We start from the raw sequence: 15,269 nt of genomic DNA, 5'->3' as shown, positions 1-15,269 counted from the left end.
TGAATTTGACCAAACTCCAGGAGGCAGTGAAACATAGGAGGGCCTGGTGTGCTCTGGTCCATGGGGTCACAAAGAGTCGGACACAACTTAACGACTAAACAACAACAAAAGCTTTCCACAGTGACCCCAGCTGACCAAATTCCCTCTCCCTATTTCTTTCCTCTCCTCTTCTTCCCTCCCCTCTTTTCCTCCACCTAGTGCACAGGCAAAGACTGGGTAGTCAGTAGGGTTAGTGCAGGCAGCTCAACACCCCAAATAACTGGTGGGACAATGTGTTATGGGTGCCCTCCCATTCCTTGTACTCCACTTCCAAACCCTAATAAAATTGAGTTGAAGTAGCTCAGGGAGTTTGGTCTTTACTGAGACCATTACAGAGGAAGGCCTGCTCACCACCTCCATGTTGGGCAGTGGTGGTGGCAGCCATGCTGTCCTCATAGCCCAAGATGAAGGAAGGAAAAGGAGATCGAAAAGAGAAATAAAGAATGGGTGTCACAAAAGAATGGAAGAAAGACTGAAACCCCATTCAAGCATTTGGAAAAGCATGAGTGGGGAAGTAGACTAGCCCCACCCCATCTGTCCTAATTGCCATGCTAAATCTGAAGTGGAAAATCATCCCATGGGGCTCAGAATTAGAACATACAACCACACCCAAATTAGGGGTCTTTATAGCATTGAGATGCTTCATATGCAGAGAATGCTCTCCTCTTCAGATTTTGCTCACTATGTTCAAGAGACAAAGGGAAGGAAGCATCACCTACTCTGCCTGCTTGTGGGTTTGAATTAGCCATCTCTGCATGCTCCTGGATGTCCCCACATGGGGATGTGGTGTTAAAGTGTTCTACAGGTCCAGTCGTAACAGGAGGAGTCAACGTTTCCTTTTAACATAATCTATATTAACTGAACCAATTGTGCAATTTCACACTATTCCAAAGCCAAATCAGCCCAATTCTGGTTCAGAAAGAAGATGGCCTGCACATCAGCTTCAAGTTGCTGAACATGATTCAATTGCGTTTGCTCCTCCACTGCTGAAGCTGTGTTGTAGTAGGCATTGCTAGGGTAGGACTGGCAGGAAATTGATGGTGGAACACAAGGCTTTCACTAGCCCAGCTGAAATGCAAGGCTTTTCAGAACCTCTTTAGCTGATTCAGGTTAGGAACGCTCATAGAATCATAGAAATCAAAGGATATCTGCCAGGTGGTTGCCTAAGTGTCTCTTGCACGCCTCCAATGTTGGACACTCACCACCTATTAAGGTAACTGGTTCCACTGTCATCCTGCTCTAACAGTTTGGAGGTTTTTCCCTGATATTCAACTGAAATCTGGCTTCCTGATATTCAACTGAAATCTGGCTTCTGTGTCCTGTACTCTGGGATGATCGAGAACAGATCCTGCCCCTCCTCCGTATCACAGCCTTTCGTATATGAAAAGTGTAATCATATCCCCTCTGTCTTCTTTTCTCAAAGCTCAACATGACCAATTATTTCGGTGTATCCTCATAGGGCTTGGGTTCCAGCCACTCGATGCTCCTTGTTGCCCTCCTCTGAACCTGTTCCAATTATGCAGGAAATCTGTAGCGTGCATAATTAACTTGTAAACCACCCAGAGAGTGCTTGGAGTGCTATGGGGCGCCATATAAGCAGCAGCACGCTTTCTTGTCAGAATCCTTTTTGAACTGAACACAATGCTCAAGGTGAGGCCTAACCAGTGCTTAACAGAAGGGAACTAGCACCTTACAGGATTTGGAAACTATACATCTGTTAATGCCGCCTAAAATAGCATTTCCTTTTTTGTAGCCACATCACACTGTCAGCTCATATTCAGCTTGTGATTCAAGACAATTCCAAGATCCTTCTTGCTTGTAGTATTGTTGAGCCAGATATCCCCCATCTTGTAACTGTGCATTCGGTTTGTATTTCTCAGATGCAGTTCTTTGCACTTATCTGTGCTGAATTTCATTCTGTTGTTTTCAGCCCAGTGTTCTGGCCTACCAAGATCATTTTGATTTTTGTTTCTGTAGTCCAGGTTATTAGCTAATCTATCACTTCCATCTGAGACTCTCTTTTGTTGTCTTCCTATCTCCTTTTTCTCCTGTCAAACTGTTCATTACCTCCGGTCCTCCTTTCTGCCTTCTCCTTTGACTGTTTTACCTTTGTGACCCGCCTCCCCTCCCAAATCCTTCTAACCCTTGTGCTTCATCCTGATCCCAATTCCTTTTTGGAGGTTTCCAACCGTTTGGACATTCAGAGTGAACCCCTCCAATCATCATGTTCTCATGTGTTTGAAAAATGAATCCCTAAACAAAGAAATAATTAATTTTGCTTTATTTGTGATGACACTGTGTTTTATAGATTCTCAGTTATTCAAATGCTCTGTATCCATATTGCATTCCTTGCCTAAATTTTAAATACGGACTGTCTTTATTTCACCAATGCCATTTATTCTGAATAGACACTATGCTACTGATAAACAAGCGAAGTCAATGGGGTTGGTTTTTTTTGCATAGAACTCATCCCCACACAATTTCCAAATGGAGGCAGAAAAATAAAGTTGGTAAGATGAATGTTTGTTTGACCAGTTATTTATGGTACAGAATAGCTGTGTTTTAAGAGAGTTTGACAGAAAGATATACTATTATGGAAGATCTTTTGTTTTCATGTCTCTTCATAGCAAATTATCTTGAGTAAATATATTTGTACAGAATACTCTGCTTTGGGGGGGGTTATCTTAAATATATATATTTGTACAGTCATACTCTGCTTTAGAGGAAGATTTGTAATTTGAGATGCCTTGCCCATGATGAACGTTCTAGCTAGTTGTTTTCCCTTGTGAGGAATTTTGATGGGTTTTAAAAGGAATTTATTAACAATATGTCTTCCCAGTACTCTAGACCACTGGTTCTTAACCTTGGGTTACTCAGGAGTTTTGGACTGCAACTCCCAGAAGCCTTCACCACCAACTGTGCTGACTGGGGTTTCTGGCAGTTGCAGTTCAAAAGCATCTGAGTAACAAAGGTTAAGAACCACTGCTCTAGACTTCACAGCTAGTACAGATGCCATAGAAACATGGACTGAACCAAAATGTGATTTGTAGATTTTAAAATATAAACGGTATAGCCAGATGGATTAGACCAGGGATGTATCTAGCCCAGAAACACCCTAAGGATGTAATCTGACCTTGATATAAGATCATGTTGAATCGTGCCAGAAGGCATTATTTCACTGAGTTTGATCTTTAAAGTGATCCTTTAAAGCAACCCTTCTGTCCATATGCAATTTGATCCAGATTGCTCCAGACATGCTCCGGAAAAAGAGCAGCTTTGCTACTGGGCATAAAAGGTCCAGATTGAGCACTGTTCAAAGTCAGGCTAGTTCGCAATCATGTGTACATCATTTGGTCATCAGAAAACAGATTGAATACACTGTTTTCCAAAACACTAACTAAATCAATGTCTGATTGCACCCTAAGTGTTTATGGAAAGCCCACCTGCAGAACATGATATAGCCCTATTTGTGTTTGCTAGTATTCATATATATAAGAGTCTATATATGTATAGAATCTCTAGGCAGTATATATCTGAATACTAGTTATATACATAAAGAGGGCATGCAACTACACCCCTGCCCTGGTCTATGCTCAAATGAAAGGACATAGATAGGTGCTTAGCTCACCTTTTGCACTTTAGAGACATTTGCATCCAATCCTTCTCTGGGTCTGTGGTGATATTTGTAAGTTTCTGCTTTCTGGACAAAAAAATGTTCCTGGGAAAGGAAAATGCAAATAGCAAGGCCAAAGCATAGACTGAGAGGTGCAAAAATCTTTTGGCCATTGAGTACTGCAGAGTTGGGAGCTCTGTTCCATTTTCTTTTTCCTCCCTCTTTGTCTCAGAAAGCCACATTGAATACAGGAAGGGAATGAGTCTAAGACTCTATTTAAGTATGCATTTCTTTATTACATTTCTATACTACTCGAATTAATGCTTTGCACTGCTCAGGGCAGTTAACAAAAAGCATATCCAAATTCACCCTCCCTTATTCCCAGCGTCTCATAATGGAAGAATCAGACAAACTAAAAATTGAATAGTAAGAAACCTAAGAGGGACGTGGTGGTGCTCTGGGCTAAACTGCAGAAGCCTGTGGTGCAGAGTCAGAAGACCAAGCAGTCGTAAGATCGAATCCACGTGACGGAGTGAGCACCCGTCGCTTGTCTCAGCTCCCGCCAACCTAGCGGTTCGAAAGCATGCAAATGCGAGCAGATAAATAGGGACCACCTCGGTGGGAAGGTAACAGCGTTCCGTGTCTAAGTCGCACTGCCCATGTGACCACGGAAGATTGTCTTTGGACAAAAACGCTGGCTCTATGGCTTGGAAACAGGGATGAGCACCGCCCCCTAGAGTCAAACACTACTGGACAAAAATTGTCAAGGGGAACCTTTACCTTTCAGAAACCTAAGAGAAACCTAAAACAACTAATGATCATAAAGCCAGTCCCACTGTCACTTTAGGGGAGGATGCCTCTGAATACTTCAACAAATGGCTTGATCCAGGCTTTCCCCCCCGCATATTTGTCTGAAGACTGCATGTTTAACCATCCTGACTGATAGCCTCCCCAGAATAGTATTCTAGCAAAAGAGTCAGTGAAATTTGTGTGACATATTTTTTCAGAAGGGAGATAGTGGGAGTTCAAGAAGAAAAGAAGAACATTCCATTAGTTATGCGTGTTTCACTCATGGATTGTAGGATCCCCCTCGTTATCTAGCTAATCTTCAGAAATAATGGTGTCTGCTTTGTTGAAGGGTCTGGTTCAGTAAACTCCAAAACATTTGCTCTTAAATCAAGATTTCATAAATTCTGGAGTGTAAATTGGCTTCACGCGATGTGAACGTATGTAACTAATGTAGGCTTCTTTAAAAATATTATTATTCAGAACAAACTGACACAAGAAACCTGACATTTTATGAGCTGTTATCATTACCTCTGTTTCTGCATGTGTCTGTCATATTGTGTATTTGTTTGTTGTGATTCTTGCTAAATTCATTTTTTCCCCAAAACTATCCCCCTCCAGATGAAAGGCTGCTGTGAAAAGCACAATGGAAAACCAGACAACTATGGAAGAATTTTTCCTGGTGGGATTTACTGATAATGCTACAGTCCAGATTCTCCTGTTCTTAATTTTCTTACCTATCTACCTCATTACCCTGGTAGGGAATATTTTAATTATGCTGACAATAAGGGCTGATGCTCAGCTACACAATCCAATGTATTTTTTCCTCGCTAACTTATCTTTCCTTGACATCTGCTATTCATCTGTAACAGTTCCAAAGATGCTTGACAACCTCCTAGCCTCAAAAAAGACAATCTCTCTTAATGGCTGCATTGCACAGATCTTCTTCTTTATTTTCATGGTTGGAACAGAGATCTTCTTACTCTCTGCAATGGCATATGACCGCTATGCGGCCATATGTAACCCACTGAGATATAACACCATTATTAGCCACCGAATGTGCCTCCAGATGGTGCTGGGTGCATGGGTATCAGGATTCATGGATTCCCTTGTTAACACTCTTTTTCTGACTGGCTTACACTTCTGTGGTCCCAACAACATCAACCATTTCAGCTGTGAGCTACCTTTGCTACTGCAGCTCTCTTGCACTAATACATTTGCCAACGAGATGGTGATTCTCACCTTCAGCATGACATTAGGGTTTGTCTCCCTCCTTCTCATTATAGCTTCCTATGTTCGGATCATTAGCACCATTCTCAAGATACGTTCTGCAGAAGGAAGGCAGAAGGCATTCTCAACTTGTGCTTCTCATCTCATTGTGGTTCTTCTCTTCTGTGGAACAGCTTTCATTAGGTACATGCGACCTGCATCAGGGTATTCAGACACACTAGACAAGCTTGTGTCAATTCAATACAGCATCCTAACCCCCATGTTGAACCCCATTATATACAGCCTAAAAAACAAAGAAGTGAAGGCTGCTTTGAAGAAGCTGTTTCAAACATGACACTAAGGAGGCCTTGGTTTTGAGACTCTCTTGATGGAAAAGAGACATAAAAAGGCAGACCAGATGTAACTAAAATCTATAGCTGTCTGTGCATGATCAGGGAACAAAGGAAGGCTAATTGCCTTAGAACAAAGGAGTCAACAAGCACGGATGTCCGAACCAGCGGAGCCTAAAGGCAACGCCCTGAGAGCTCTTACATAGTATGTTGTTAGAATTCAGATGGGATACTAGTTACCTAATTGCAGCTAGGATTGGCTGAAATAACCCTTTGATCTTATGCTCTACCTCTAAGCGAAAGGCCAGAATAAGGGGTTACCCTGCCTGCTGGCAGCTGCCACCTCCTGCCAGAAGTGTGTACACGTCACTGGAACAGAATGCAGCTACAACCTTTAAGCAGAAGTTTCCCACAGCTGTCATCGTTGTGTTAGTGTATATATTTCTCTTCCACATCTACTGAAACTAACTTACATAGCTCAAAATGGCATAGTTGGTTGTCATCTTCTTGAGTTTATCCTCATAGCAATCCTGTAGGTCAGGCTGAGAAAATGGCTGCAAAGGTACATGACTTTGCCAGTGTTCGACTGTTAGCCAAAAGGAAATTATAGAATTGATTGCTGAATAGCAATTTTTTCAACACGTAGTTTCTTTTTATTTATTTTTTATGTTAAAATAAAACCTTCCATGTCAATCTTTGGTGCACTATTCTAATTTGATATAGATTACAATGGTGTGAAAGAATTTTATCAGATTATATGTTTGTAATGCAATATCTATATTAGAACCACAAAGCTGGAAGGGACCCTATGGATTATTGAGTCCAGGTCTTTTCAATGAAGCCCTGTGGGTAATCAACCTTCTAACCTCTGGCTCTGCAGCCATAGACATGAATCGCTAAACTATGCAGCAGCTATTATTTTATTCTTATTGTTTCCATGTTCATTCAATAAAGTTTTTTTTTCTAAAAAGGAAAATTAATTATGTGGATTCCACTGAATAACCTGATCTTCTCTAGTTGGGACTAGCATTTTATGCTGGCCACAACAGAGGCTGCAATCCTGCGCTCCTTTACATGAAACTGTATCCCACTACTGATGTCTGAGTCAAGAATACAATTGACTTCTGAGTAGATGTCAATACACCTATATTGTAAAACTCTATTTTATTATCTAATCTCCTAGTTTGCATGCAAGACACCGTTGCATGGGTTTATATTGGATTTATTGCACCCTTGTATGTTGCCTTTAAGAGGTTTTGGCTGGAAGGGACCTTTCTGGACTGAGATGAATGTTTATTCAGGGCCACAGAGTGCTTTTTGTTAATAATCATGTCATACAATAACTTTTTCTTCCATATGTAACCCTCTGTGGCACACAGTTATAATGAATAGGAAGTTCAGCTTCTTTGAGTTGATGGGAGAGGTAGGTAATTTATTCATCTTTATTTATCTAATTTATCCATGTAGTTGCCTCGACATAAATGAAATAAATGTAAATATTATCACTGAAAAAAGGATACTGTCATGTTATGACTGAGTTTGCCATCAAATTCCATAGTCTATTAGTGAAGAGGATGTTGTAGACAATGAAAAGATGGTGCTTAATCTTACATTTCTGGGTGGTGACTCCTTATCTTGGACATGAGTCTCTCATGGATGGATGGATGGATGGATGGATGGATGGATGGATGGATGGATGGATGGATGGATGGATGGATGGATGGATGGATGGATGGATGGAAAACTAAATCTAAGGCTAATTTTATGTGACTAGGTGCATTCAAATCAATCGGATTTGGTTGTCTACAAGTAAATTAAGTTTTGTGGTTTTCAATGAATCTATGCCAAGGTGAACATTAGATTTGTCCCTTTAATTTGATTCAAGACAGCCTACCTTCCTAACTGACATAGCACAGACAGAATGTGGTATCTGCCAAAACTTATTTTTGGATTTGCACAAGGACCACATTTAATTTTTCTTGTACTTAGTCTGGGGACTTGGATATCTAGATTTGTTTATGAATGGTGGACTGCATGCAGCAAAGAACAGAGGGTGTCACTTAATGCTGTATATATTTCTATTATTCTTTTTACATATGTCTTTATTTTACAAGATAAAGCTACTAAGATTGTAATTTAAAGAGGAGAGGAGGCCAGTATGATTGCAGACAAGAGAGAAGCTTCTGATCCTACATAACCTTCCACCAAATTAATTCCCTCCCCTTCCCTGTTTGCTTTTATTCCATTAGGAGGAAAGACATGTAAGAACAACTTACTGGAGATGATTTTTTTCAGTGGAACATAGCACAAAAGAAATATAAAACTCTCCACTGCTACAAAGTGCAGTTGCAAATGTCAAAACAAAGAGTCCCTGGAACATAGAATATTAAACACATAGTTCTGCCTTATGGTTGGTGAAGAGATAAAGACAGTGAGGTTGAAAAAAATGAGGCTTCAGAAGCATTCTTAGATTGAATCTACAGTGGGATGGAAAGGTAGCATGAGCACCTCCACCCCATTTAAGTGTCAAGATGGTTGCAAAACTTTGTCGGACATGGTCTCTGTGAATTCCAGACTAGTGAAACTGACTGAACCTGATTTTATTGTGTCTTGGCACAAAAAAGGACAAAAAAGCAACACCCTTCTTCCAACCCATCTGTCTTTATATTAAATTAAATTAAATAAATGTATTGGCATTGCAAGTATATACATAGTATACACATACAACCCAGAGACCAGACCCACATGCACAGACATAAAAAAAATCCCCAAACACTCCCCATCCACTAAAAATCCCCTACTAAGAACACAAACATCTGCACCGCAGGCTAAGTAACGCTGTCCAACTATTCACTGCTGGTGGTCTTTAAGTTCATTATTAAGTGCAATAATTGGTGCACAGCTAATTATTGCACTTAAGTGCACAGCATCTTCTGTGCCTTCTTCACAGAGGACTGAGTTCTTGGCAGTAACCTCCAGTCGATACTGTCTCTTCCAAATCCCTAGTTGACTTCACTGCAGCCGTTATGCATAGAGTCTGTTGCTGGTATTGCTTAAGTGCTTTTCCCAGCCAGCCAGTGCCTCATAAAGATGGCCTGGACCGATGGGTCCTCTGTCATGTTGCTTATACTCATTTTGTTTCTTGTGCTACTAGCACCTTCTTTGGGATGGAGTGGAGGCTGGTTGCCCCACCAGCCACTGAGTCACTGTGCAGTGGGGTGTAGAAGTGGATGAGAAGGTATCAGTTCAAAAACACCCCAGCCACAACCCTTTCTGTGGGGTATTGGATCTGCATGAAGAAGGCAGTTCAGGGGTTGTTGATGAAGGCATAGGCCACTACCCTTCAAGTGCACAGAATCAACTCCAGCTTCTTGGTGGTGTGTTGGCCCAGGTCCATTCCTCCTCTGACTCAGTGGTCTTGGGATCATCAGCCTCGCTGGGCACCTTTAAGAACCTATTAAAGACTTGGATGTTTCGGCATGCCTTCTCTCCAGATTACTTTTGATTTTCTTCTCTCCTTTATTGTTTCCTTATTTTTAATTGTTGTTGTAATTATGCTGTTTTGTGTTATTGTATTTTATCTCTGTTGTTGGCCACCTAGAGTAGTCCACCACGACTAGATAGGTGGGATATAAATTAATTAATCAATTAATTAATCAATTAATTAATCAATTAATTAATCAATTAATTAATCAATTATTATTATTATTATTATTATTATTATTATTATTATTATTATTATTATTATTATTATTATTATTATTATTATTATTATTATTATTATTATTAATAATAATAATAATAATAATAATAATAATAATAATAATAATAATAATAATAATAATAATAATAATAATAATAATAATAATAATAATAATAATAATAATAATAATAATAATTGGCCTCAGTGTCCTCCTCCTCAGTATCTGGTCCTACTCTCCTAATTTCCTTGGCTTCCCCCCACCTCCATCTCTTCTTCCTTTCTTCCCTGTCCCACCTTCTCACACAGGTTGACCCCCCTCTTGTCCCAGAATGGCCAAACTGTTTCTGTGCTTGACTGAGGGTTCTATTTCAGCTTCTAATGACAGGCTACTTGTAACATCCACCTCATCCCCGTTTCCAAGCCATAGAGCCAGCGTTTATCCGAAGACAATCTTTCGTGGTCACATGGCCAGTATGACTTAGACATGGAACGCTGTTACCTTCCCACCAAGGTGGTCTCGATTTATCTACTCACATTTGCATGCTTTTGAACCTCTAGGTTGGCGGGAGCTGGGACAAGTGACGGGCGCTCACTCGGTCACGTTGATTCTATCTTACCGCTGAAGGTCTACAGACCTTACAGCACAGAGGCTTCTGTGGTTTAACCTGCAGCGCCACCACGTCCATTAAAATACTAGATACATTAAATAAGACAGAATAGTATCAGAGACCCCCATTTTAAATAGTTTTGTGTTTGTGTGTGTTTGTTTTGTTTTACATTTCACAAGGAAGTGTGGAGTGATCATCTTATATGCATTCCCACCACCACTGTGATTTTTTTAAAATCATTTCGTAGTTGTCAAATTGCAGTCTTTAAATTATTTGTCAGCTTGGGAGCCCAGTTAGTTTCTCTGGAATTCCCCCAGAGTCCAGGTTCTGGAAGGCAGGAACAAGGAGATAGCTTAGGTCTAGGATGCATCAATTTTAGAGAAGGCTTCTCTGCTCATCTCACCCAGTCCCTTCCCTCACTTGCCTCTCCAGAGCTGCAGTGGCATCCAGGCTAGCTTAATCTTGTCCAAGTGCATAGTTGATATCTCCTATGTCTGGCTCATGTTCAAGCCAGTAAACATGGCACAGGTACACAGCTTCTGACATCCTCCCACATGCCTCTTTCTTACAAGACAGACAGTGGCCCTTTAACTTCTGCTCTTTAATTCCCCTATACCAGGGGTCTCAAACATGCAGCCCGGGGGCCATTTGCAGCCCGCCAGATGATAGTTTGCGGCCCCCGCCTTGCCTGCCCCCCCCCCCGAAGTGCCCATGTGTTCTCTGCTGTCAAGAGAAAAAAAAGCCTCACCTCGCTCGCCGGATCTCTCCCAAGACAGCGCCTCTTGCACCCTCCATCCGGAACTGCAGCCTACCAGCCAGCCCACCTATCTGCCGGCTAAGGAAACTCCTGGGCGGCTTCCTCGGGCTCTTGCTCCACTTGGCGGAAAATCTGATGTGGCCCAGCCTCACCCAGACTCTGCCTCCAGCTGCCCCCAGGTAAATTGAGTTTGAGACCCCTGCCCTAGACCATGCCCCCTCCAGCTGCCTCTCATCAGGGGCCTGTATCTCCTTCAGCTGCATTAGCCTAATCCTGGAAAAACCTATCCACTGCTGGCCTGATCCTGAGGCAACCTACCTCCATTCAGGCTGCCTGCTACCTGTGTGCTAAGGTCAGACAGCTAGCTGGGGGTGCATGTATGTACCCCTCACACAGAGTTTTAGGAAGGAAATGATATTCACAAACAACTGACAAAACTGTATGCTGTAAAAGCAGAAATAGTGAGCACACAACACTAAAGACATTGAGCTGGGCAGTAAACCTTTTCCTTAACTACTTGAAATAATCAAGCAATAAAGTTTATGTGTGAAACTGAATCATAGGCACTAACATTTTCATATAGAGTAAGTTCATTGTAATTCACAGAAGTCAACTATCTCTGGTAGAATGTAAACATTTTAATTTCCAACTGATGTTTCATAGTACTGAATCAAGCCAAAACATTATGGAGAACACATATATCTTTTCTATAATGGAGGCTTTTGCTTTTATCGGTTGAAAACATTACCTTTCAAAAATCTTCAAGCCCATCATTTTCAGTAAGTCTGTTCTTATTCAGCTGGTGTTGGTGACTTACAGAAGTCTGTGGATCAGATCCAGGACCTGGCTTCTAGCGAAGGAAAGGTTTTCCTTGTAGAATATATTTCCACCTCATTTTCATTATCTGTCATAGCTCACTACTCATCTTACATTCTAAGCACCTCAGTGTAGTAATTTCAGAATCTAAATGTCCAGTTTGGTGAGGAGGGGCATGGAAGTACATTTCTGCCAGCCTGAATGCATACATCCAATTCAGATTACGTCAATATTGACAATAATCCAATGTGGGTTGAATGTATACTAAATCACACATAGAACATTCCTATTCATAGGCTAGATTTCTCTTGGTCTACTCTAACAATGATTAAGCTTGGTTATAATTTACACTTGGAAGAGGTGTAGGTGTAAACTTTCTAAGAATATTTTAAGTACATGTGGGAGCAATATTTTTTTCAGCAGAAGTACTAAAATGAAATAGATATCAACAAAACAGACACATACAAACAACCTACAATATTTAAGTGTTTATCACATTTGTCTCTCTGAAAAGCCCAGAGCCACTTACATTTGATTTTCAGAGGAATTACTGATGCAGCTATTCTATCAAGTTAGATATTATATGTTAGCAATGTTATACCATATATGTCCAGATCATATTCCATCCCTCATGTTAGCACACTACTGTTTCTATCTTTTATAAATCCTTCTCCCCTCCAGTTTCTAATTAAAAGCCTAATATACCACTGCTGAAAAAATAGAACTGCAAAAATTAACCTTGCAAACTACATCAAGAGTCCTTAATTCACCTGGAATTATTCTGGAGAAGACTACAGTATTTTAAAAATAAATTTATATTTTTGATGGAATTATCTTTGAAACTGTCTTTCTGAGAGCTCCCTTTACTTCTTTGTTTCTCAGACTATAGATAATTGGATTAAATATTGGAGTTATAACTGAGTAGAAGAGAGAGAAAAATTTGTCCACATTCAGAGAATAGCTGGATTTGGGGCGGATGTATATAAAAATGGCTGTCCCATAGAATACGGACACAGCAGCAAGGTGTGAGGAACAGGTGGAGAACGCTTTCTGGCGGCTCTTGGTTGATTGCATCTTTAAGATGGTACTGATGATGTGGATATAAGACAGAAGGATCAGCATGAAGGGCATCAAGATTACAAAGGCAGCAGCTACAATAATCTGGATCTCATTCCAGTAGGTGTTTCCACACACCAGTTTCAGCACAGGCTGGATTTCACAAAAGAAATGGTTGATGACATTGGAGTCACAGAAGGGCAGTCTGAAGATGAAGGTGGTATGACCCAAAGCCACCAAGCAACCACAAACCCAAGACAAGGCAGCAAGCTGGATGCATGTTCTTTTCCTCATGACAATTGGGTATCGCAGTGGGTTGCATATAGCTATGTAGCGATCGTAAGCCATGACAGCCAGAAGACAACACTCAGTGGCACCAAAGAAGAGAAAGAAATACATTTGAGCAGCACATGCACGTAAGGAGATGGTTTTGTCCAAAGCAAGGATGTTCTCAAGAAGTTTTGGAATTGTGACTGAGGTGTAGCCAATCTCCAGGAAAGAAAGGTTCAGAAGGAAGAAGTACATAGGGATGTGGAGGGCATCATCCACATTAATGATGGCAATGATGGTGACATTGCCTAGTACAGTGGCAATGTAAATGCACAGAAACACAGCGAAGAGAAGGAGTGTGTAACTGGTCACATTTGAGAAGCCCAGTAGAATAAACCAATTCACTGTCGTCTCATTCCCCATTGTCTCTTGGGTATACTTTGCGTATATGATATAGCAAAGCTGTGGCTAGGAATAAATATGAAGAAAATATTTTCAAATTAATAACTACTATTTATCTGCTTTTGAAATCATCATCATCACCATCACCATTTAATACATACTCATCTTTCCTTCTGCTGTTTAAACAAGAGAATCTGAAAAGCTGGAAGCAGCCTGCTTTAATACTTGCTTTAACTGATGTTGATGCTAAGTCCTCTTGGTATCTTTCATTATCAAATGCTTTACTCCAAAGGGATGAAGTCTCTTCTCAATTACATCACTGACAAATTAGATACTTAATAAAAAGAGAGAGAGATGAGCCTGGTAACTGATTATTTCAGCTTAAGTTAATATGAGAGTACTCTTTGGGTCATTATGAGATTTATTGAGACTCAGTATGGCCACAACATGGTCCTAAATGTATATTGTTGCTTTACTGATATTAGATATGGCGTTCATGGTTTGTCAAGGTTGATAAACAATAAACCATGGATTTCCCCATGGTGAACCAATGAACCACAAATCAGTTTATTGGTTTGTCAAGACTTTTTTTATATCCTAAAAAAAAGCTGAGCCCCCTACTCCCACAGCCTGCCCCTCCACTCCCTTGCCACTGCCCCCATCACCTCCTTACCTTGTCCTGCTGCCTCCCCCATCACCGCTGCTGTCTCCACCACTGTCTCCACACTGCTACCTCTGCTAGAATGGAAGCTAGGCTGCTGGAATGGTGGTTTCCATTCTGGCAGCCTAGCTTTCATTCCTTTGCAAACAGTAGCAGGGGAACTTCCCTGCAGGTAGATGGCCAGGCTTGCCCTATCTATGCTCCCAATGATCAGCTGTTCAGCAGGCACATAGGGCAAGCTTTCGTGGCTGCCCAAAGGGACCCCCCCCCAATCTTTGCAAGGACAGGGGCGGGGGGGATTTCTCTTTGGGCAGCCAGGCAGGCTTCACCTGTCTATGCACCCACCAATCAGCTGCTTGGCAGGCACATAGAGCAAGCCTGGCTGGCTGTCCAAAGTTAAGCCTCCCACTGTCTGCACAAACAGCAGCCAGGTTTCCCTTCCAGAAGCCTAGCCTTCCCTCTCTGTTTATTCCCTTGAGGAGCAGCAGATCTACGGGGGCATAGGCAGAGAGGGAATTCCTTACAAATTAACAAATATGAAATGGTTATATTTCTCCATTCATATTTGTTGGGGTCTCTGGAACTGATGAATTTGAAATGATGAATATCTGACAAATCAGCGATATTCAATGAATACTGTGATTCATTTTTATATTTGTCTCCATGTCTAACTGATATCAATATTTTAAAATTCTCCAAAGCCTAAATTTGTTGTTGTTATGCGCTGTTATGTTGGAACTGACTTATCATGACCCTAATAGGGCTTTCAAGGTACATGACATGTTTAAGAAGAGGTTTTATCAGTTCCACATCCTCAGTGAGTTTTCATGGATGAGCAGGGACTTGAACCCAGGTCTCTTGAGTCCTAATCAGTTGTTCTATTCACTACACCTCATTGACTAAAGTCTGAATTGGAACATGTAAATATAATGGTTAGATTTTTTTTGGGGGGGGGGAATATCCACTAAAGGAACTGAGTGAGTATCAGAGTGACCTTTC

At 41.0% G+C, this 15,269-nt stretch overlaps 2 protein-coding genes across 2 annotated transcripts; one reads left to right on the top strand and one right to left on the bottom strand.

The window, feature by feature from the left end:
• The first annotated feature begins 155 nt into the window (after window positions 1-155).
• On the top strand, window positions 156-8,756 carry LOC110091048 (olfactory receptor 5V1-like). The gene has a single exon (XM_078378048.1). The coding sequence runs from the start codon at window positions 5,085-5,087 to the stop codon at window positions 6,000-6,002; it is 918 nt and encodes a 305-aa protein (XP_078234174.1). The 5' UTR covers window positions 156-5,084; the 3' UTR covers window positions 6,003-8,756.
• A 2,390-nt stretch (window positions 8,757-11,146) lies between these two features.
• On the bottom strand, window positions 11,147-14,298 carry LOC110091049 (olfactory receptor 10C1-like). The gene has a single exon (XM_078378814.1). The coding sequence runs from the start codon at window positions 13,628-13,630 to the stop codon at window positions 12,695-12,697; it is 936 nt and encodes a 311-aa protein (XP_078234940.1). The 5' UTR covers window positions 13,631-14,298; the 3' UTR covers window positions 11,147-12,694.
• Window positions 14,299-15,269: the final 971 nt, after the last annotated feature.

Source organism: Pogona vitticeps, chromosome 6, assembly GCF_051106095.1.
Source record: "Pogona vitticeps strain Pit_001003342236 chromosome 6, PviZW2.1, whole genome shotgun sequence".
In the NCBI taxonomy this organism is placed as follows: Eukaryota; Metazoa; Chordata; class Lepidosauria; order Squamata; family Agamidae; genus Pogona; species Pogona vitticeps.
This window is presented reverse-complemented; position numbering and strand designations above follow the sequence as displayed.